The following is a 24632-nucleotide window of genomic DNA, read 5'->3' as shown; positions in this document are numbered from 1 at the left end:
TCTCCACCTCCCTAGTGCTGGAATTACAGGCATGGGATCCCAAATGCTGAAACCACCTTTGGGTGAGCTCTGTTTTTCTTTTAGACAGATTCAGTCTTATGTAGCCCAGGGTATCTTGGACTAACAGAGTTCCATCTGCCTCTGTCTCCCAATTCCTGGGAGTAAAGGTGTGTGCCACCACTGCCTAGCCTCTCTGATCTTCAGGCAAGCTTCATTTGTTAAAATACAAACAAAATATCGCTACAGGAGGCAGAGACAGGAGGATCTCTGTGAGTTCGAGGCTAGCCTGGCATTCTACAGAGCCAATTCCAGGGCAGGCTCCAAAGCTACAGAAAAACCCTGTCTTGAAAAACAAAAGAAAGAAAAGAAAAATCAAAGAAGAAAATGTATATGAGTGTTTTGCCAGATATATTGTTAATCCCAAAGATGTAAGAAAGAGCACCTATCAAAACCATTGTGGCCAAATGAAGACAAGCAATTAATGAAAGTAAACCTTTTTATTCATGAACCCCTAAGGCAGAGTTGGAATTTGAGAGGTCAGCACTGGACACCAGGAAGACAAGGCTCAGGGGTAAGGGGTAAGGGCAGCCAAATAGGAAGGGTTACAGGAGCAGAACATAAGTTTACACATTGGTCCTAATGACCTCCTGAAACAAAGGTGGCTACCAGGTTGTCATAACAACAGGTAGTCATAACAACCTTTTGAAACAAAGACATAGTTGCTGTTTCCTGGGACAGGCAGTTCAGAACCATTTGTAGTTAAGGTTACAGGTAGGCATAGACCAATCCCTTAGAAACAGAGGTTTAGAGGTTTAAGCATAACCAGGAATAAACTTTAGTTTGTCTTTACAATAAGATAGCTTTTGAGCCTAATATGGAGGCAGGCTGGTTCATCAATATGTCTGTGCACCATGTGTATTCCTGGTACCTGCTGAGGTCAGAAGAGGGTGTCCGCCCGCTGGACCTGGAGTTATAGAAGGTTATGAGCGGTCATGTGAAGACTAGGTCCTCTGGAAAAGTTATAAGTGCTCTTAGCCTCTGAGCCATCTCTCTAGGCCCTGACATTAATTTTAAAAGTATTTAGCAGCCGGACAGTGGTGGCGCACGCCTTTAATCCCAGCACTCAGGAGGCAGAGGCAGGCGGATCTCTGGGAGTTCGAGGCCAGCCTGGTCTACAAGAGCTAGTTCCGTGACAGGCACCAAAGCTACAGAGAAACCCTGTCTCAAAAAAACAAAAAAAAGCCGGGCGATGGTAGCGCACGCCTTTAATCCCAGCACTCGGGAGGCAGAGGCAGGCGGATCTCTGTGAGTTCAAGACCAGCCTGGTCTACAGAGCTAGTTCCAGGACAGGCTCCAAAGCCACAGAGAAACCCTGTCTCGAAAAACCAAAAAAAAAAAAAAAAAGTAGCGCCAGGCGTGTAGCTTGTGGACAGTTTGACTATCGAGACTCAATCCCCTGACAATCAATCAATCAAAAAACAAATAAGTTAGTAAGTAAATAAAAGTCTGCTGTGTCCTCAATACCTCAAGAGCTACTCTGTAATAGAGTGGTGTGGAGGTCACTCGAGCTTTTAAGGACTTGTCATGTGCATTATTGACCACAGGTGGCGCCACAAAACAGTCTTTAATAACAAAGGCCATTTGTTGTGGCACTGAAATCCTGCCCTTTGCAGATTGGGACTTTTGCTAGTTTGTCAGGCTATGTAGACCAGATTGGCCTCAAAGTCCCCCTTTCTGACCTCCGCCACTGTAGTGCTGAAATTACAGGCATGTGATACCCTGTTGCCCTTCAAGACTGGGACTTAAAAACAAAACAGCAGCCAGCCCATGATAAATGGAGACCAGAAAGGGCCAGAGGCTGGGAACAGGGTGGCCTGCAGTATCCCAGTGTTTCCTCAGTGGATGTCTCTGTGCCCTCAGAAAATTACATATAGGACAGAAGAAATCACACGTGTCAACCTAACCAGTGACATAGATAGTGAAACAGATGTTTATTTAGGGGTGGGGTAGGGTGGGGGAGTGGCTCAGTTGGTAAAAGAGCTCCTACTAGGAAAGCTTAGAAAGGCCTGGCTTATGGGGGTTTTGTTTCGAGATAGGGACTCTCTACGTAGCTCTGGCTGCTCTAGAACTCATGTAGACTAGGCTGGCCTCAAATTCACAAAGACCTACCTGCCCAGCCTGGTTTGTAATCTCAGCTCTCAGAGGAAGACAGGCTAGTCCCTGGCGCCGCTGGCCATTCAGCCTAGCCTAACCTGGGAGCCTCTGTCAGAGAACTTTTCTCAAAAAAAATGAAAATGACACCTAAGGAATGTCACTTGAGGTTGACCTTGGGTCCCCACATACCTGTGTACCTACACACACCACGTGCACATGACCGGGTCTATACAACACAGCCACCTGCGAAAGAGGCCATGGTCAGGTGTATCCTCAACTACAGTATAGCTGTGGGCAACGTGAGATTTTTGTCTTTAAAGACTGAGTACAGTGGCAACTAACTTTAATCACAGCATTCAAGAGGTAGAGGTAGACAGAGCTCTGTGAGTTCAAGACCAGCCTAGTATATATAGTGAGTTCCAAGTCGGCTAGGGCAAGGAGGAGGAGAAGGAAGAAAGGATGAAGAAGGGACGAGGAAGAAGAAGGAAGCGGAGGAGGGAGGAGGGGGAAGAGGAGCCGAGGAAGAATTATTCACATAGGACCTCAGTATGTAACCCAAGCCGGCTTCAAACTCAAGAGCTTCCGCGCTCAGCGGCCCAAATTCTAGGATTACAGGTATGTCACCATGCTCAATTTGGATCCTTTCTTTTGGCTAAGAGTGTGAGCTGGCACACGAGGCCCTGGATTCCATCACTAATACTGAAAGAAAGACAAACCAACCCTTGGATCACTAAATGTTAAATAAAACTGTTACACAAAGTCTATTTGAATCTCAACACTCAAGAGACAGAGGCAGAGGGTAGAGACGGCTCAGTGGCTAAGAGCATTGGCTGCTCTTCCAGAGGACCAAAGTTCAGTCTTCAGCACCCACAGAACAGCTCCCGACAGTCTGTAACTCCAGCTAAAGCATAGTCAGTGCCCTCTACGGCCTCTGTGAGCCCAGCACACACGCGCACAAACACAGACACAAGCAAAAACCCACAACCAAAGCCATCACGGACCTTAGTCACATAGAGTTATACAAAAGGAAAAACCAGGCTATCTGGGGGCTGGAGAGATGGCTCAGTGGTTAAGAGCATTGCCTGCTCTTCCAAAGGTCCTGAGTTCAATTCCCAGCAACCACATGGTGGCTCACAACCATCTGTAATGAGGTCTGGTGCCCTCTTCTGGCCTGCAGGGATACACACAGACATAACATTGTATACAAAATAAATAAATAAATATTAAAAAAAGAACTAAATTCTCAGCGGGGGGCTTTCCGTCTTTACTGCCTCGAGGGATCTACAGGCATGTGCTTTCTTTTCATGTGCTAATGCAAGGGAACCCTTAAACATTAGGAGGTAGAGTGGTGACCCAGCCCTGTGGTCAGACCTGGGAGGCTGAGGTAGGGCGGACGTGAGTGCAAAGGCAGCCTGGGCTCCACAGTGAATTCCAGGTCAGCCTTGGGTACCCAACACCCTGTCTAAAAAGTCCACACACACACACCCATACACGCAAGTAGGAGGTGAGTTTTTTTTTTTTTTACTGTTAGCTATTCCACTTCTTTTGCTGCATCTGTGAATGCCACCAACCAAAGATCCAGGAGGCTGACCGATTAGCTGTCAAAGATGTCGCAACCTGGCCCAGCCAGTGCCCCTTGCATTCTGCTCTCAGTTGCTTGATCCCCACAGAGAGCTCTGGAGTACAATGCCTCTATATGCTCTCCCAAACAGGTTTCTCAGTCTGTGGCCCCCAGGACCAAACTCTGCTAACACTGGCTCAAAGACCCACAGAATGCAACAGGAGGAAGCCCAAGGGGTGGGATTCGGGGAAGAAGGAGACATCATTTTTATATAAATTATCTTTATTTATATGGCATACAAAAAGTATAAATATGATTTATGTAAAACCGATCACCTACACATTCAAGCAGAGAGTCCGGGAAATGGGAGAATACAGTGCTCTAAGCTAGACACAAAGATTAGAACCACTGGCCCGCGGCCCCCACACCATTTAGGGGGAGACAAAGGAACAAAGGTGGCTTGTCAGGGACCGTGGTGGCGGAGGGGTGTCAGGCTTCAGAGCACGGTTACGAACAAGGCACTTATGGGAAGCACGCCTGAGGCAGAAATCAGTGATCTGAAGGGACGGACAGGACACCAGTGAACACAGGTCTCTGCCTCCCGGATTTCAGGCCACACAAAGAGGCTTGGTGCTGAGCAGGGAGCAACAGGATTCAGGACGAAGGGACCTCCTCCACACAGGCAAAACCATGGGGCAGCAGCCGCAACCCTTCACCCGTGCGGGGAAGCAGTTTGGGAGTTGACGACCACTGAATGCAAGGTCCAAGCTTTGGAATTCTCAAGCTCAGGTACGTCCTGGGCTGGCGACCTGGAAGAATTTTTCATGATTTGCTGTGAAGTGTTCATGATCTGGAAGCCTCAGTGAGCCGAGTTGGGCCTGCACTGGTGGGCCAGGCTTGAAGGCCAGAGGACAAATCCAACCAGGCAAGGCCTGTGGAGTGTCAGTGAGGCGGTCCTGTCACCTCCGACACTAGACGAAGACGCTGGAGAGCAAGACTTCCAGAGGTCTGGCCAGTCACTCTGCTGAGATTACTGCTGCCACCCTGCTCTAAGGACAGGGAAGAGAGAGGCTGGGACATGAGAGCCTTCCCAGACCCCAGGGACAAGCTAGTGCCATCTGACCCAGAAAAACAAAATACGACACTGGTTTGAGCTTCCCCAGCCCTGATGACAGATGACTCTATAGTCATCATCACCATGAGGTAAAAGGGACCAAAAGTAGACTCGGCACAAGTACTTCTAAGAGCCAATCTAATCTGTTGCTAGGCGGCACTGCCGCACACCTTTAATCCCAGCACTTGGGTGGCAGAGGCAGGAGGCAGGGGTACGCGGATCTCTGTGAGTTCAAGGTCAGCCTGGTCTACAAAGTGAGTTCCAGGGCATTCAAGGCTGTTATACGGAGAAAACCGGTTTCAGGAAAGACAAAACAAAACAAAAATAGTCAGTCTGCTACTCCTAAACAGCAAACTCTGCCCCTTTCTCTACTTACATTCTAACAGATGCTTCAATCTGAGAGTACAGGGCCACACTGAGGCAGGCTAGAAAACCAGAGTCCCAGGCCAAACTAGGTCAATGCCCACTTTGTAAAGAAAGTTTTATCGGGACACAGTTAAACTCTTTATGCACCAACTGGTTATGGCTGTTTTTGTGCTAAAGAGGCCAACTGGGCTGGGCGGTGGTGGTGCACGCCTTTAATCCCAGCACTTGGGAGGCAGAGGCAGGAGGATCTCTGTGAGTTCGAGGCCAGCCTGGTCTACAAGAGCTAGTTCCAGGGCAGGCACCAAAGGTACAGAGAAACCCTGTCTCGAAAAAAACAAAAACATAAACAAAAACCAAGAGGCTAATTGGAGACAGTGAAAGAGACACTATCAGACCATTGGCTGAGAAAGTCTGCAGGCTCCTGTCTTAGAGGCTAAAGGATCTTCAAAACACGAGGCCCAACTATTAGATCCTGATTGAGTTGGAAGTGCCTGAGCACAGGGAAGCTGCACCCTACACAGAATCTGTGTGTAGTCAGGAGTCGCCAGTGTGCCCAGGTACCTGCCTCCCTGTGCTTTAAGTCATCTCTCACCCACATGAAGCTGTGATCTATGACATGGTCTCTGAAGCTCAGAGAAGGTGTAAATGAGTGTGTGCAAGCGTGCATCCACGTGTATACGTATATGTATGTATGAACACGCGCGCGCACACACACACACACACACAACCCGAGAGGGGCAGAATCTTGCTCTCCTTGTGCTGGGCAGATCAAGGGCAGCCGCTTTCTGCTCCTGCCGAAGGCTCTGCGGTGAGGAAGTCCCCTACTTCTCGTTTCTCACTCACATGCCAGCTTGCTGTCGAAGCTGGACAGCCCGATGGCAAAGGCTTGCAGAGCGCACAGTGGGTAGTTATAGTCTAGTGTGAACACGTCATCAGCCACGCGTCCAAACTGCATGACGATGTAGTCGGCTGGAGACAGAAAGAAATGGACACGTTAGAGTATAACATGCGGTTGTTCTGCGGATGGGGTGGGGGCGGGGCTAACCACGGTCTCCTTAAAATAGGCAAGAGGAGGGAAAACGGCTCCGTACAGTGCCTGGCTAGGATGTGGCAGGTACCAAGTTCTAACCCTAGCACAACATTAAAAGATAGATAGATAGATAGATAGATAGATAGATAGATAGATAGATAGATAGATAGACAGACAGACAGACAGACAGACAGACAGACAGACAAGGTAGGAAGCTTGCAGTTAGGTGTGGCAACACACTCTTGTAATCCCAGATTACAAGAGGATGAGGCAGGAGGATCACAGCTCCACCATCTGAGCCTGCATAGCAAGACCCTGACTCAAAAAGGTAAAACTAGACATTTCTACTTCTATTCTTCTCCCTACAGGCTTGGAAATTATTCCCAACTAACATGGAGGACAGGAGGGAAGCCCAGAGAAGCTGGCGGACCCAGACGTGATCGAGTGCTGCAGTCACCTGGCCGGCTTCACCAAGAGTTCTTTACCATGCCACAGAAGGACGCTCACACTCCTCTGGCCCTGCGGCTCTGTCTTTTTCAAGATCTCATTTCTTCAGGCTCCCCCTCCTGGCACGGTTTCTCTAGCCACTCCCTTCCGGCATGCCTTCCCAGCTCCGCCCACCCAGCCCCTCCCCCGCACTCACGGTCATTTCCGTGGACTATCTGAAAGTTCTTCACTGACGCCTGAGTGACTCTGCCGTGGAAGTTGAGGACATAGGACTGGGTGTCGTCACTCCAAACTGGGGCCTTGTTGTGCAGTTCAATCAGGTTCTCCATGGATTTGTTCTGCCACTTTGAAAGCAAGCTCTCGTGCTCCTGTGTGGAGGGAAAATGTCGTGTAGTCACAACAGGGACAAGCAGAAACAGCAACTGAGAACTTAAGACGAGCGAGCACCAGCACCAGCTCTGCGGTTCTTTTTTTTAAGTTTATTTATTTACTATGTACACAGTGTTCTGCCTGCATGTCTGCCTGCAGGCCAGAAGAGGGCACCAGATCTCACTACAGATGGTTGTGAGCCACGATGTGGTTGCTGGGAATTGAACTCAGGATCTCTGGAAGAGCAGTCAGAGCTCTTAACCTTTGAGACATCTCTCCAGATTGCAGACAGAATCTGCAATTCTTTAAAACATCTTTTCTAATTTAGAAACAATTACTGATTTCTATTTTAAGTTACAGATGGTTGCGAGCCACCCAATATGTGCACTGGGAATTGAACCTGGGTCCTCTGGGAGAGTAGCCAGTGTTCTTAACCACTGGGCCAGCTCTCCAGACCCAGCCTTAAGATGCTGATATGCCATGTGGCCATTTCTCAAGTCAGCATCTCTGGAACATTCCATCCTGGAGATCCAGAGCAGAAGAGCTATACACTAGCCTGCTTCAGAAGAAGCAATGCTTTTTCTTGTCTTTTTTAACTGGTCTCTTCTGTGCAGTATTATTGTACTCAAGGTGTATCACTGTCTTCCAGAGACCTTTGTTGATGGAATATAATTTTTCTTCTGTCTTTGAAACCTGGTCTCACTGTGAATATATTTTTACTTACATTTCGTGGCCGAAATGGGATGCGTTCATGACTCATATTCATCCCCGGAATGATCACAGACATTTTCCTGGGACCTTTAAAACCCAGTACGTTTGTTTCCTGAAAGACAGCAAAATAAGGCAGAATTTGGAAACAGAAGGGGAGGAGAAACCTCAATCTGCTTTTACAGGAAACCTCCACTGGTACAGAAAATGCTGCCAGCCTTGAGAGTACCAACAGCAGTTTCATCTCTTTGCTGGAGCTAAACACAGAACCTGAGAACCAACACAGAAGTCAGGCGTGGCGGCACACGCCTGCACATACATGTCCCAGCACTTAGGGGGGAAGTGAGAGGACTGTTTGAGCCCAGGAGTTTGGGGCTAGCCTAGGCAAAGCAGTGAGACCCTGTCAAGGAAGGAAAGAAAGAAAAGCAAGCCAGCCATGGTGGTACACACCTTTAATCCCAGAATTCAGCAGGTTGAAGCAGGAAGGTTGAGAGTTTGAGGCCAGCCTGGAATATGCAGCAAGGCTAGGGTATATAAGAAGACCCTGTCTCAAAAGAAAAAACCAAACCAAAACAACATCTACAGAAAGAAAGGAAGGAAGGGGAAGAGGAAGGAAAAGGGAAGGGGGAGGGGAAGGGAAAAGAAAAGAAGGGAAGGGAAGGAGGGAAGGGGAACATTAAATGCAAAGAGATGGCTCTAATTTTAACCTATTTTTTTTACTGTAGCCTCTGGCCGAAGAGCAAGGCATCAGGAAAAGAGAAAAGAGGTTTGTGGAGAGTAAATCATAACTGAACTTGGTGCTCCAAATCCAATTAAAACTCAAATACAAGAAGGAAATGATGCCAGCTCCTAAAGGATCAAAGAAACATCCAGGGAGGAGGGAGCCGAGCTGGCTTTGGGCCTGGCTGGCCACACAAAGGGCACTGAGGGAGGAGCACTATGTGGGAGCACCAGGCAGGAGCACCAGGTGAAGCAAGGACATCACTTACATAGCAGATGGCGGCCAGCTCCTGCCGGGTGTGAGCCTTTTCCACCAGACCCTGGGCCTTGACTGGGTTCACACCATGGTCATACACTGTGAACTTGGTCCCCATGAGATTGGATCTAGTATCAGGAGAAAAAGCTACCATGATGATCTGCATTTTCCTCTTGAAGACACAAGGAGAGGGGACACCTCTCTGCCTGCTGATGTGGGATTCCACTCTGTATGCCGTGAATATGTTTTACTGCCACTGGTTAATAAAGAAGCTGCTTTGGCCTTGGTAAGGGCAGAACATAGGTATGTGGGAAAACTAACTGAATGCAGGGAGAAAGAAGGAAGAGTCAGACAGACTCCATGTAGCTGCTGAAGGAGAAAGGTAACAAACCACAGCCTCGTGGTAAAATAAAAAAATAACACAATTGGGTTACTTTAGATGAAAGAGCTAGCTAGGAATATGCCTAAGGAATTGGCCAGTGTTGTAATTAATATAGATTTTGTGATTATTTTGGTTTGGGTGGCCAGAAAATGAAAGAACAGTCTCTGTTTACAGACTGCCAGCCTAAGAGCAGCACAGACACCATCTTTACAAAGACTCACAAGGAAGGACTTAGATTTCTTTTTCTTATTTATTTATTTATTGATTGATTGTCTTCCTCTCTATCCTAGGCTGGCCTTGAACTTGTGGAAAAGCCTTTTGCTTCAGTCCCCTAAGTTCTGGGATGACGGGCATAAACTACTATGCCTGGCCCAAGATTTTCCTTCTTTTAAGTTTTTATTTAAAATAATTTAATAAATAAATCATTAACAATTAATAAATACTTTTAAAAAATATTTTATTTATTTATTATATATACAGTATTCCTTCCATGTATGCCTGCAGGCAGAGGGGGCATCAGATCTCATTACAGATGGCTGTGAGCCACCATGTGGTTGCTGGGAATTGAACTCAGGACCTCTGGAAGAGCAGCCAGTGCTCTTAACTGCTGAGCCATCTCTCCAGCCCAACAATTAATAAATAATTTAATAAAATAAATTATTACTATTATTATTTTAAGTAGCCTGGCTGGCCTGGAACTCATGGTCCACCTGCTCTGTCTCCCAGATTCTGGTATTAAAGGTGTGTGTGATAATGACTGGCCTCAACATTTTCTTTTAGTTTTTTTTTTTTCTTTCTTTTTTTTAAGACAGGGTTTTTCTGTGTAACAGTACAGGCTTTCCTGGAACTTGCTTTGTAGGCCAGGCTGACCTTGAACTCACAGAAATCTGCCTGCCTCTGCCTCCCAAGTGCTGGGATTAAAGGCGCGCACCACCACTGCCCGGCTAAAGTTTTTCTTTTTAAGATGAACACATCTGTATATCTGAACCATTTAAAAACAAACAAAAAAACAAACAATAGCAAAGGCTTGGGATGTATTTCAGTGGTAAAGCAATTGCTTCACATGTGTGAGGCCTTTGGTTCAATCTTCAGTGACAGAGAAAGAGGGGTGTGGGTAGGAATAAAACAGCGACTATCCTGGAGTTACAGAACCACAGAAGACTGGGCTGGCCAGCTGAGGCGTCATCACCTGAGTTTGCCGATGTAACTTTCCCCATCACGAGACAAGTCTGTCGGGTCTGTGGAGATCAGGTAGTTGGAGGTTTTGCTCTTTTTCCGCTTCCTACCAGCAAGAAGAAATATCTGAGAGAAGAAAAATGTCAGTCAAACCCAAGTCCAGTGAGACCACAAGTGTTTACCAGTATCTCTCGTGTGCAAAGAAGTGGATCTTAGGCCAGGCATGGTGGTGCATACTTTTACTCCCACCACTCTGGAGGCAGAGGCAGGAGGATCTCTGTGAGTTCAAAGCCAGCCTGGTCTACCTGGAGAGAGTTCTAAGACAGCCAGAGTTACACAGATAGAATCTGTCTGTTTCAAAAACCAAACCAAAACAAACAAAAAACAAAATAGCCAGGTGGTGGTAGCACTTGGGAGGCAGAGGCAGGTGGATCTCTGAATTCAAGGCTAGCCTTGTCTACAGATTGAGTTTCAGGATAGCCAGGCTACATACAGAGAGGCTGTCTCAAACAAACAGAAAGCCGGGCGGTGGTGGCGCATGCCTTTAATCCCAGCACTCGGGGGCAGAGGCAGGCGGATCTCTGGGAGTTCGAGACCAGCCTGGTCTACAGAGCTAGTTCCAGGACAGGCTCCAAAGCCACAGAGAAACCCTGTCTCGAAAAACCAAACAAAAAAAACAAAAAAAACAAAAAAAACAAAAAAAACAAAAACCAACCAAACAAACAAAAAAAAAAAACACAAAATAAATAAACAAATGAAATCTAGCATTTGGAAGGCCGGGGCAGCAGGATCTGAAACAAGTCTCACTGAGTTTCTAAGTTTGAGGATATCCTGGGCTACATGAATCCCATATCAAGAAAGAGAAAGAGGTAGGGAGGTGAAAACAAGTACACTCCTACGCTCTTGCTGGGCTGGGGCAGCTACTGGCATTCAGGGGGCTGAGCTCCATCGTAGCACAGAGAAACACTTCTCTACTTCCTTACATTGTGGACAGAAGCTTTTCTTGAGGGTGGACAGGGGTGAGGAATCAGATTCCTGACCGTGACTAGTTCTGACATGAGACACTAAGAACAGGACTTCTGGGTACACAGCCCTCTTTCAGATGACAATGGCTTACTAGTGGGACTCCCTGGGCACAACCAATTCCCACGACAGCCTTGTTCTCTCAGGATCATCTGGGGGTTAAGGGCTTAGCAGAGGGGTGTCTGCCTGCCGTGGATGACATTTCATCACCAGTGCTCAGAGAAAAGAAGAGAACAGCCTACGATGGACCCCATACCTTCCGGTTCTCCTCCCTCTCCAGGTGCATATAGTAGGTGGGGAAGAGGCCGCGGTCCATGCCTTTCTTATCCCGAGTTACTCGACACTTCACGGTGACACCCCGCGGGGCAGGGCTGTAGGCGAAGTCCTCTAAATTCTCCACTTCTCCAAGCTGGGCATCGCTTTGCTGGGCTGTGACACCAGCAGCTCCCGTCTCCTGAAAACAGAGTTTTCTGTGAGCAACCAGAATCGGGTACAAACTTCACACCCTGTGTCAGACACTTAGCGACAAAATCCTGTCCCTGTTCTCAGTCCCCTCCCGATCTGGTAAGTCAAACGGAGCATCACGAGCCTCGGCGTAAACATTTCTCTGTGTTTGAGGATGATCACACCAGCTGCAAAAGGACCCTGGCTCGGCACCACCTACCGAGGCTGCTTTCTGGCCGGCCACAGAACTCTCTTTTTCTGAATGAGCTGAAGGGGAGCTGAGACTGTCCCCTTCCTCTTCCTCATTGTCGGTCTCCTCGTCATAGTTCACACTACCCTGGATGCCTGGCAGAAAAGGAAAGCCTGTTAGCATTTGCCATCTGTTGTCTGTCGGGCTCGGAAACGGGTGTCTTTAACCAGTAAGCCAGCTCCCCAACTCTCAGAAGCTATTTCTAACGGATGAACCTGTTTCGGTATCCAACCACTCTCCCAGGAGGGGCTGGCAAGGCAAGCACCTAGCATACACTAATTCCTTACTGGCTTTCACTGTCCTCACTTGAAGGGCAAGTTATATAGCTGAGCATGGTGATAAATGTCTATGGTGTCAGCACTCAAGAGGCTGAGACAGGAGGATCTCAGACTGGAAGCCAGCCTGGGTCACATGGCAATACCTTGTCTAAAGGGGGAAAAAAGAAAAAAGAAAAGAAAAAGAAACTAGGTATAAGGCCAGGTGATGGTGGCTCACACCTTTAATCCCAGCACCCAGGAGGCAGAGGCAGGCGGATATCTGAGTTCAAGGCCAGCCTGGTCTACAAGAGCTAGTTCCAGGATGGGCTCCAAAGCTACAGAGAAACCCTGTCTCGAAAGAAAGTAGGTTTAAGAAAAAAAATAAAAAGGGCAAAATGAAAAGTCATAAATGATAATGACTACTCTGTATTTCATTATCTTGTCTTCTCAGACAACAGCACAAATGACGACTGTTGCCAAGTATCCCCCTTTAGATGTCAAAGATGCTGGAACCCAAGCCACACTACCCAAGTCTGGGTCACTTAGACTGTAAGCCGACGAGAGGAAGGCACACACCCTGCCATAAACCGAGCGTCACCCTCACCGTGTTTTTGGAGAATTTCCTGGAGGTCTGGCTTGGAGGCGGTCTCCACTGGAGGGCTTTCCCCACCTGCACTTCCCTCGGTGGCCTCTTCTGGCGCAGGGGAGCCCACTGAGAGAACATGAGGCTTGCTTTCCAAATCCGGAGCCTCTGGCTTAAGGAAAGCAGCTGGCCCATCGATGCCTAGGAGCGCGAAGAAAGAGTGAATGTGGACTGGAAGTGAGCTGGGTGCTTTGCGGGATGCGGCCAATCAAGGGCTACCCAGCCACCTCAGTTCTCCTTCCTTAACGTCATAAGCACGTGTGTCCAGGACAAGGACTGAGTCTACCAACAGGTTTGGCTACTCAAACTGTACTTCAGAACCTAGGAGTGAGGCCAAGGCTGGGCGTGTGGCTCAGGGCCAGACTTTTCATTCATTTTGAGAATTCATTCATTCATTTCGGACAGTGCCATTCACTTTGCATCAAAATCAATAATTCTAGGTTGGACATAAACTTGAAGGCATCTTCCACGATTTCTCTTCCCAAAGACCCAGAACGTGATTATAAAGATAAGGAAGGATCTTAGGAAGGGAGCTGGTACTGTCTTTGTGCACCGTGTCTGCATTCTCCTGCCTCATCTTGGGTCTATGAAAATCGTACTTAAGCCATTGGTACTGTCTAAATACACACCATGTAGGATGACATCGCTGCGAGGCGTCTGAGGGTCCACCAAAGGCGTGTGCTCCTCGCCACCTCTAGGCTTTAACCGGCGCAGCCTGGCTTCGGGGTTTGGTTGGACCATAAGTGGCTCAAGGCGCTTCTTTCTCTGCTTCTTCTCCAGCAGCGCCCTCTAGAGAGAAAATGCGGTATTACAATGCACAGCCTACCCTCATGGAATAGCTTAGCCGGCCTTTCTTTTCTTTTTAAAAACTAATCCTAAGAGCTACTGTGAATCTCTTTTTATTTCACAAGAGATGCAAACATGCCAGCTGAGCATTGAGGTGCATATCCTTAATTCCAGCATTCAGGCGGGCGGCAGACCTCGTGAGTCCGAGGCCAACCTGGTCTACAAAATGAAGAAACGGAAATACTCAGGGCAGGCTTTTTCCTCTTTTCCGAGACAGGGTCTTCCTATGTATTCCAGACTGATTTTCAGCTAACAACCATCTCGCCCAAACCTCCCAAATCTTGGGATTACTTGGAGCTAATTACACTCCTGCCCAAACCTTGGGATTTATTCGGATGTTTTGCCACAGCCAACCTCAGTTTTGCATTCTTGTTCATCTTACAAATTGAAATCAAATGAACTTGGATCAGAAGTGAGAAGAAAGAAAAGATAGTTGGGACATTCTGAGCAGGGAAATTCAGTTTACGGGTAGACAAGAGATAAAGAGCCGGGCCGGGGCAACTCTGCAGGACGCTTGCTTGCGTCTTAGTGACTTTCAGTGGCGGTGATGAACACCATGACCCAATCTGACGTGGAAGGACAGACTTCATTCCCACAAAAGGCAAGTCAGGACAGGCAGGTGGCGGCAAGAACAGAGTAGGGGTCATGGAGGAATGCTCAGGGGCTCAGTCTTCTCTTATATACCCCCGGACCACCATCTCAGGAACAGCCCCGCCTACAGTGAGCTAACCCTTTTCACATTAATCACCAATCAAGAAATGCCCCCAGGCTTGCCTATGCACCATCGGATGGGCGCTGTTTCTCAACCGAGGGTCCCTCTTAGATGATGTTAGCTTGTGTTGTGTTGGCAAAAACCAACATACACACCCTGTATATGCAAAGTCATGGTTATGACGTGGAAACTCACTTGGAGGCTGAAGCAGGAGGACACTGATCCCAGGACTGGCTAACAGGGGGAGATTGAGTTCCTCTAAACCAAACCAAAACAGCAGCAAGATAAAGCAAAGTCAGGCAAAAAGGCAGGAATGGATATGAGAGAAATGCCCCAGTAAGGTAGAAAGGAAAGCTCTGTCACATACACTATTTTTAAATTATATTTATTTTTCTTTGTGCACAACAGTTCTGTCTACATGTATGCCTGTGTCCCACGTGCATGCCTCATGGCCACAGCTCAGAAGACGGAGGCAGACTTCCTGGAACTGGAATTCCAGACAGCCAGAGCCACACAGCTAGATCCTGTTGTTGTTGTTTTGTTTTGTGTTAAGCTATGAGCAGTTTAGCACTATTGGTCATGAGGGAGATGAAGACCCAGCTGCTACTTCATGCCCACTGAGACGCTAAGAACCAATAAGCGCTGGAGACCAAAAGCCTCTGGCATTGGTGGGAACTCAAGTGGTCCAGCGTCTCATCTGGACTGTATCTGGTCTTGCAGAAATCAGGGGTGGTTTAAGGCTAGAGAGGGCAGGCAAAAGCCATGAGCAAATGCGACACCAATGTTAGAGGCAGGGATTTGCTATGCAGCTGAGGCTGGCTTTGAACCTGTGACCATCCTCTTCTACCTGCTCAGTGCTGCCATTACAGGCACATGCTAGCAGGCACCACTAACCTTTGGTAATTTCTAAAGATTCTAGGGGAGTCTCAGGTAGGATCAAAGGGGTCACAATTGATGGTCTGAGTCTGGAATACTGTTCTGTGTGGTATCCATGACGGGGACTGGTCCTTGCAGACCTCCATGGTGGAAAATGTCATCTCATCTTTGCCGATTCCTGCTCTGCTCTGCAGGTGACCTGCTCCCTCTGCAGTCACCACCCTCCTGCCACTGAGTTCTGGCTCCCACTGGTAACCAAGGCAACTCTACTGCAGGATTCAGCCGCACCCTGGGCCTTCTCCCCAGGCCTGTTCTTAGGTGTTGACTAGATTCAGAACTCACGGTTTTCTTGGCTAGACTCACTTTGCTTTGTATGCCATCAGATTTGTCAGGCAGACCCCATGCGGACTCACGTGATTATTAAATGGTTTTGACAAATATTAAAAAAAAATCACATAGAAAAGCAAACATGAAAGTGACGGATGTCAGGTATAGTTCTAAGTTGCCTAATCTTTACAGCGTGTTACTGCAGAGCGCTGCACATGCCTTCCTTTCTTCATGCAGGATGTAATGAAAGACTGTTGCATGTCCCTAGGCTAGGGAACGAACGCTGATGGAATGATCATCAAATATATACTTAGTGGGAGCCAGGCATGGTGGCCGTGCCTTTAACAGCTTGGTCTACAGGGTGAGTTCCAGGACAGCCAAGACTACAAAGAGAGACCATGTTTCAAAAGAGCTAATAAAACAAAAACCAACCAAACACACACACACACACTGGGGGATGGGATGGGGAGATGCCTTGATGGGTAAAAATGTTTGCCATGCAAGTTTGTTCTAAGCTCAGATGCCCAGAACCCACATAAAATTTAGCTGTCGTAATTCATGTGTCTGTAATCCTCGGGTGTCCACATGGGGAGATGGGAGGCAGGGACTGGGATTCTGCAGAAATCCTGAGCGGCTAACCTGGAAGGCTAGACAGGTGAGAAGTGAGACCCAAAGGCTGTCTGTCCTGACTCCCTTACACAGGGACAAGCACACATGCACATAAACAAACTTGGCAGGCAATGTCGCAGTGCCGAACAGATATGTACAATCACTATGTGTCAATCAAAAATAAATGTATCTCTTAATATCTGTTCTTGGGGGGCTGGAGAGATGGCTCAGCAGTTAAGAACACTGACTGGGCCAGGCGATGGTGGCGCACGCCTTTAATCCCAGCACTCGGGAGGCAGAAGTAGGCGGATCTCTGTGAGTTCGAGACCTGCCTGGTCTACAGAGCTAGTTCCAGGACAGGCTCCAAAGCCACAGAGAAACCCTGTCTCGAAAACAAACAAACAAACAAAAAAAAACAAAAACAAAAACAAAAACAAGGAAGTGCCAGCTGTGGTGGAACGCGCCTATAAACCCAGTCCTCAGGAGGTGGAGGCAGGAGGATTATGAATTTGAGGCCTGGGTGGGCAACACAGCAAGAATCTATTTCAAGAACCAAAAAGCTGAGTAGGGTTGGACACGTCTTTAATCCCAGCACTTAGGAGGCAGAGGCAGGAGCATCTCTGTAGTTTGAGGCCAGCTAAGGCCTGCTATGCATGCCCCAAAGAAACCAAAAAGAAAAAAAAGTTATGATGTGGGAATCCCCTCTCTGTATGCTGTGAATATGCTTTGCTACCATTGGTTAATAAAGAAGCTGCTTCGGGTCTTTGGCAGCACAGAATATAGCTAGGCAGGAAAACTAAACTGAAGGCTGGGAGAAAGAAGGTGGAGTCAGGGAGATGCCATGTAGCTGCCGAAGGAGACAGACACACAAGAACCTTACCTACTGGCAAACCACGAGCCTCATGGTAAAATACAAAATAATAGAAATGGATTAATTTAAGATGTATAAGTTAGTTAATAAGAAGTCAAAGCTAATAGGCCAAGCAATGTTTTATTTATTTATTTGTTTGTTTGTTTGTTTATTTATTTATTGGATTTTCAAGACAGGGTTTCTCTGTAGTTTTTGGTGCCTGTCCTGGAACTAGCTCTTGTAGCCAGGCTGGCCTCGAACTCACAGAGATCCACCTGCCTCTGCCTCCCAAGTGCTGGGATTAAAGGCGTGCGCCACCACCGCCCGGCCCAAGCAATGTTTTAATTAATACAGTTTCTGTGTGATTATTTTGGGTCTTGGCAGTGGGGAAACAAACAAGCAGTCTCCGCCTACAAAGTTATTTTCCTGCCCTTTCACATGGCATCTCTCCTGTACCAATTATTTTCCTTGTTGGTCTCTGTCATGCTGTGTTATCACTAAGGGGGCTGTGCGGGCTAGTTTTATGCAATCTGGTATAAACTAGAGCCATCTGGGAAGAAGGAATCTCAGTTGAGAAAATGCCTCTCTAAGATGTGCCTTTAGGGAAGTCTGTAGCACACTTTCTTCATGATGGACTCCAGGCTGTGAGATGATTACAGTCACGGTGTTTATCCCAGCATTAGAAGCCTAAGTAAGACGGGCATCACCAGACACCAGATGAAGCTGCTGGATCTTGGACTTTAGCCTCTAAATCTGTAAGTTTCTTTTTAAAAGTAATGTGCCCAGTCTCATGTATTTTGTTATGGCAATAAGCAGCAGGCCAATACATCTCTTATTTATTTACTTACTTATTCATCTATGTATCTATCTATCTATGTATCTATCTATCTATCTATCTATCTATCTATCTATCTATCTATCTATGTATCTATCTATCTATCTATGTATCTATCTATGTATCTATCTATCTATCTATCTATATATATATATATATATATAATCTATCATATTTTAGTGTTTTGAGGTAGGGTCTCCCTATGCAGCTCAGACTGACCTTGACCTCGCAGCGATCTCTAGAGCAGGGATTACCAGTTAGTGCTACCAGCCCAGCTACAACATTCTTCTAGTTCCTGTAGAAGGTGTCAGGAGGTTTTCGCTGATTATTAACAAAGCCAGTTAATTGCTACCATCGTCAAATGGCCCTGCTCCTGCCACAGCCCAGACCTTTGGCTTGACGACTAAGTTCAGACCCTGTTTAATGAGCAGCCACGAGCGATCCTGCCCATCTAGTCTTTCTGTGAGACCCTGTCGTGACTTCAGAGCCAAGACCACCAGCTCCAGCCAGGACAGCCCCCGAGAGCCCCAGCTCACCTGATTGTCCAGCTTCAGTTGCCGAAGCCTCAGTGTCTCATCTTCAAAAGCACTGTCACAAAACAGAAAAAGAGAGCACGTGAAGACAAAAGCATCCTAAAAGCCTGTCTGTTTCATTTTTACATACATGCATTCCAGTGGGTTAACTGGAACCAAGGGATTTTGCCTTAGAGGAAGTGCCTGTTTCTAGGTGTTGTCTACACTCAAGCAAGATCTACCGACTACCACACAGGCCCACCCACTACCACGCAGATCCCACCCACTACCACACAGGCCCACCCACTACCACGCAGATCCCACCCACTACCACACAGGCCCACCCACTACCACGCAGATCCCACCCACTACCACGCAGATCCCACCCACTACCACGCAGATCCCACCCACTACCACACAGGCCCACCCACAACCACGCAGGCCCACCCACAACCACGCAGGCCCACCCACTACCACACAGGTCCACCCACTACCACGCAGGCCCACCCACTACCACGCAGGCCCACCCACTACCACGCAGGCCCACCCACTACCACGCAGGCCCACCCACTACCACGCAGGCCCACTCACCCACCAAGCCTGTGCATGGAGCCACACACAGTCCTTTCTTTTTGTTTTAAACTGTGCATCAAGTACTCCTCCTGTTCCAAAACAACCTGGTCTGAGTGTTCTGTGTGTGTCTTGTTTTGTTGATTCCTTAAAGCAACCCTAGGAATTAAGACTGATTCCTCACACCTAAGATGAAGAAGCAGAGGCTTGGAGAGTCATGCCAAAGTTTAACAGCTAAAGTCCAAATTGTACCTAAGAATCAGATTATTTTAGTTCTTTTTTGAAGCTACTTCTATGAGAAGAAAACAGGGACTCAGCTACTAACTTTGACTTCCCTAAGATCTGCAATCAGGGCCATGCATGGCTGCTCACACCTGCAGTCCCAGTATGGGGGGGGGGTGAAGCTAGGATGCCCTGATTTGAGGACAGTCTGGGGCTTCATGGTGTCTCAAAATCAACAAGGTCTGGCAGTAGTAACATTTGGCTGCAGAGAACAGTTCCTTAGTATTAAGGAATACACAGACTGACACCACGGGGAGCCAGAAGAGGGCAAACATCCCTGGAGCTGGAGTTACAGGTGGTTGTGAGCCGCGAGGTGCATGTTGGTAGGACTGAAGTCAGGTCCTCTGGAGGAGCAGCAAGTGATCTTACCACTAAACTATTTCTCCAGGCTCCCTTTTAATCCATCCACCCACCCACCATCCATCCACCCACCCACCCACCCACCACCCACCATCCACCCACCCACCATCCACCCACCCACCATCCATCCATCCATCCATCCACCCACCCACCATCCACCCATCTACCCACCATCCATCCATCCATCCATCCACCCATCTACCCATCTACCCACCATCCACCCATCTACCCACCATCCATCCATCCATCCATCCATCCATCCATCCATCCATCCTCCCATCCATCATCTAGCATTGTAGGTAGTGATAGGGATTGAATTCTGGTCCTTGGGCAGACTAAGCTAGTAACTAATACACCACGGAGCAACACTTGCAGCTCTGAGACAGACTTCTTGTTAGGAAAAAAAATGGCCAGGTGATGTTGTCATACACCTATAATCCCAGCACTGGGGATGCAGAGGCAGGCAGACTTCTGTGATCTGAGGCTAGCTTGGTCTACACAGTGAGTTCCAGGTCATCAGTACTATATAGTAAGGCCATGGGTTCAAACCCCAGCACTGCAGAACAAACTAAACAAAGGAACAAACAAGAAAACCATGGAGCACTAACAATACCAGCCCCTCCTCCCACTGCAACCCATTTCTGACCTCTCTATGGGTCCCTGCATTTCTCCTGAGGTTTCTATTTTCATCCTCAATGCAGGGTGAACAGTGTTGGTATCCAGGGGGACTGGTGTAGATTTGCAAAGATGGCGTCTAAAATGACTGAGTGTAGGAAAGGGTTAACCGGAGAAAAGACTCTGAGGCTACAGCTTAGCATTTCTCAACAGCTGCTGCAAACCTGCCTTTGCTCAAGGCTCTCTCTCTGTCCTCAACACTAAACCAAAACTGTGCTGCCTTCTGGCACAACTAAAGACCATCCCCTCTCCTCCCCTCTCCTCCCCACACCACCTGAAACCTAAACAAAGCTACACTCCGACTGAACACCCCAAAGCCTGGAGCAGTCCTTTCAAGGCCTCTAACAATCAGTGTGCCGGGGCGTGTCTTCAAGGCTGCACCCAGACAGCACTCAATTCCTCCCAGCAAGCCTGGGCAAGCTGGGCAGATGTAAATAACAGGGTATCACGAAAGCATTCTGACCTGAACGGAACGGTAAACAGATGCTATAGGACTGTAACACGTACACAAGCCACAGGAATTCTAAATCAAACCAGAGGCTGAACAGGCACAGGCCCTGAGAAAATAAACAAGAAGTAACCTGAAAGTCTCCTTTAGCAGAAGCAGAATGTGCTGTTAATGTGAGAAGCCTGTCTCCAGTCCCAACCCCCACAGCTCCGACAGTCTACCATATGGACACAAAAGTTTGTTTTCTTTCTTTTTTTCCCTATTCCATCCTCCTGAAGCCTCTGCCCTCATAAGCTACTCAATTTCCCAAAGCCACATTTCCTAAGACTGTAACTTTGCTGATTTGATTAACTGTGGTGGAAGGAAATGGGACAAACATGATCACATCACAGGACTTCATGGACGATGGTCAGTGACCACCGAGTGGGGGAGAAAGGAGGAGCCTCACTATGATGAAGACTGCCACGCCGGGCATCATGCTTCCCAGGACTCTTCCAGCTTGAGGCTAGCCTCGACCAGCAAAACCTGTCTAAACAACCAAGCCTAACATCCCGTTAAGATCTCCAGTAATGAGGTTGAGGCGCCAGGCAGTGGTGGTGCACTTTTAATTCCAGCACTCGGAGACAGGGGCAAGCAGATCTCTGTGAGTTTGAGGGCAGTCAGGTCTACAGCTAGTTCCAGGACAGCAGGACTGTTACACAAAGAAACCCTGTCTCAAAACAAAACAAAAAAGAGATGCTGAGTACTCCGTTGTTCTATCCTAGAACTTGCTCTGTAGATCATGCTGGTCTCAAACACAGAGCTCCACCAGCCTCTACCTCCTGAGTGCTGGGATCAAAGACATTTACCTGACTACTATCCACCTTAGTTTTTTTTTTAAAAAACAGGGTTTTTCTGTGTAACATTTCCAGGCCGTCCTGGATTCATTTTGTAGACCAAGCTGGCCTCACACTCACAGAGATCCGCCTGCCTCTGCCTCCCGAGTGCTGGGATTAAAGGCGTGCGCCACCATCGCCGGGCTTCTTGTTGTTTTCTAATATGGGAGTCACTATTACACAAGAGATAAACTGAGGTGAAGGGCAAAGGTTACTTTTGAACGTTTTTTTTTTTGGTAACATTTTTGCGAATTAAATTTCTAAATAATTATAGACATAGTTTATTAGGAAAGACAAAGACAATCCCAAGAATGGGTGTGGGTTAGTGAGCTAGGGAAAGGCGTAGATGCAAAAGTCAATTATTTTCCCAAATAAAAAAAACAGTTAAGAGTTACAAAAATAAGACATGTTGATAAATGTTTATTTTCTAACTATGGGCTTGTTTTTTTTTTTTTTTTTTTTTTTGGTTTTTTCGAGACAGGGTTTCTCTGTGGTTTTGGAGCCTGTCCTGGAACTAGCTCTTGTAGACCAGGCTGGTCTCGAACTCACAGAGATCCGCCTGCCTCTGCCTCCCGAGTGCTGGGATTAAAGGCGTGCGCCACCACCGCCCGGCCTAATATGGGCTTGTTGAAGGAGCTGCAGGCCATGTTCCTGCCGCCCGGCTCCTGGCCGCCAGCTAGCTTATGCTCCGAAATAATTACACGGAAATGGTATTCTTTTAAACACTGCTTGGCCTGTTAGTTCTAGCCTCTTACTGGCTAGCTCTCACATCTAGATTAACCCATTTCTAATAATCTGTGTACCACCACAAGGTGGTAGTTTACCGGTACGATCCTAACCTGCGTCTGCCTCGGAGAGAAGAATCATGGCGACTGACTGACTCGGTTTCTTTCTCCCAACATTCTGTTCTGCCTACTCCGCCTACCTAACTTTCTGTCCTATTAAAGGGCCAAGGCAGTCTCTTTATTTAACCAATGAAATTAACACAAAACAGAAGACTCTCCCCCATCATGGGCTGAATAACTTATCAGTTCCTCTGCCCTTGATCTGCCAGCTTCTGCTTCCCTGGTGCTGGGATTAAAGGAGTGTGCCTCTATGGCCAGTTTGCCCTTGAATACTGCAACCAATTGCACGCAGGGTATTTCCAGGGAGCTGAGAGAAGGTTAACTGTGAAGATATTTGCCCAAGATCAATCAGAGCTAGCTCGCTCGCTGGAAGATCTCTCTCCCTCCTACCGCTGCTGTGGAGTGTTCCCTGACAGATGGCTTGCCTACTGTTTCAGATACTCGATAATCTTGAACAATCTCCACCTCCACCTCTAGGCCACTCTCTCAACATTCCCTGCGAGCTCTCTGGAGCTCACTACAGCTGAACAGTCATAAGTGATGTCTCCACCAGAGAAGGATGCTGAGGGACACAACGAGGGTGTAGAGGCTCGGCAAGCCCCCGAGGTCCTGGGGAGAGCAAAGCCACTCCGCAGGAAGGGAACAGGATACGGCTTGTGGGAAGTGAGGAGAGTGAGGACAGCGAGACTCGGCCATGGCTTTCCCAGGAGGGACTGAAGCCATGGCTTTCCCAGGAGGGACTGAAGCGAACAGTTCTTTTACCGGTCACAAACGCTGCTTGTCAGTCTCAGATTGTAGTAATAAGGGGCGGCGGCAGGGCTTCGTCCCCAAAACCCCCAACCGCCTGCTCCTGCCCGGCTCGGCTAGCTTATGCCCCAAATAATTACACGGACACTGTATTCTTTTAAACACTGCTCTGGCCCATTTCTAATCATCTGTGTAGCGCCCCTAGGTGCGCTTACCGGGAATATTCTAGCCTAAGTCCATCCTGGGTCGGAGCTGGGGCATGGCGTGCGTCTTCCCTGGAGCGGGTAGCATGGCGTCTCTCTCTTGCGTCTGCTCTGGAGAGGAGAGCTGTGGAGTCTGACCTCACTTCCTCTTCCTCCCGGCATTCTGTTCTGTTTACTCCACCCACCTAAGGGTGGGCCTATCCAATGGGCCTAGCAGTTTCTTTATTGCTTAGAACCAATGAAATCAACAGATTGATATATGACACTCCCACATCACTTCCCCTTTTTCTGTTTAAACAAAAAAGGAAGGAAGGCTATAACCTTAACATAGCAAAATTACATATAACAAAACAGTTATCAAGTAAAAATTACATCAGAAACATTTATACATGTAACAAAATTGACCGTAAATCTCTATCAATACAAATTATTCATACCTATATCATTTCCCCCTTTAAATGTAAAAGAACATTTATAAACTATATTTGGGAACATGGGCGCAGTTTTTTCTCTCCAAACTGCTTCCTGCTGAATGGGGGCGTCGTTAATCAGATTATTTAGGGTGTAACCTGTGTGCCAGGTTTATCTCAGTTGGCAGTTGAGCAAGGCAATTTTCTGAAGATGTTCACAGCAACCCTTCAGGAGGACGTGGTCCATCATACCAAATCGGAATAGAAGAAATCCATAGAGTCTCATCCTCTGTGAAAACAAAAGAAGAATCTCTTTTCCAAAGTATCATATCCTTAGATCCAAATTCTGAAATCATACCCTCATGATATTCGTTCTGGTTCCACTGGGCAGCCCATATAATGAAATGTCTCTCTGTACTTAGCTCCTTCACAGTCAAAAATTGTAAAGAAAACACAATGTACATAATCCAGACTCTCTGTGAATTTTTCATCTTTACGCGGCTTATTTTTACTCTATCACTTTACTTTATTCTGTCTCTTTAAAGACTTTACCTTTTTTTTTTTAAACCATTAACTTTATTCTCTATATTCTTTTTCTTCTCTCTCCCAAGCCTACGTACATTCATCCAACAGTGTGACTCGTTTAGTGGTCTGAATCTGTCCTATTGTGAATCTGCAATTTTTTACTATCCAGGAGCACTTTTGATTTGCGCCTTTAAATCATTAGGCGCTTAAGAATCTAAGCTGAGA

General features: G+C 47.4%; 1 protein-coding gene across 1 annotated transcript in view; it reads right to left on the bottom strand.

The window, feature by feature from the left end:
* Window positions 1–3979: 3979 nt before the first annotated feature.
* Window positions 3980–24632, bottom strand: part of Tulp3 (TUB like protein 3) — a 38086-nt gene continuing 17433 nt past the window's right edge. The window contains exons 2-11 of the mRNA XM_075982666.1: window positions 18492–18543; window positions 13530–13689; window positions 12862–13041; window positions 11971–12095; window positions 11563–11760; window positions 10297–10409; window positions 8739–8853; window positions 7766–7864; window positions 6869–7040; window positions 3980–6164 (exon numbers count right to left, since the gene is read on the bottom strand). Of these exons, the coding sequence (XP_075838781.1) occupies window positions 6031–6164; window positions 6869–7040; window positions 7766–7864; window positions 8739–8853; window positions 10297–10409; window positions 11563–11760; window positions 11971–12095; window positions 12862–13041; window positions 13530–13689; window positions 18492–18543 (1348 nt within the window). The 3' untranslated portion in view covers window positions 3980–6030. The remainder of the gene's footprint in view (window positions 6165–6868; window positions 7041–7765; window positions 7865–8738; window positions 8854–10296; window positions 10410–11562; window positions 11761–11970; window positions 12096–12861; window positions 13042–13529; window positions 13690–18491; window positions 18544–24632) is intronic.

Source organism: Microtus pennsylvanicus, chromosome 8 (genome assembly GCF_037038515.1).
Source record: "Microtus pennsylvanicus isolate mMicPen1 chromosome 8, mMicPen1.hap1, whole genome shotgun sequence".
Lineage (NCBI taxonomy): Eukaryota > Metazoa > Chordata > Mammalia > Rodentia > Cricetidae > Microtus > Microtus pennsylvanicus.
Note: the sequence above shows the minus strand (reverse complement) of the source record. Positions and strands in the feature narration are given on the sequence as shown.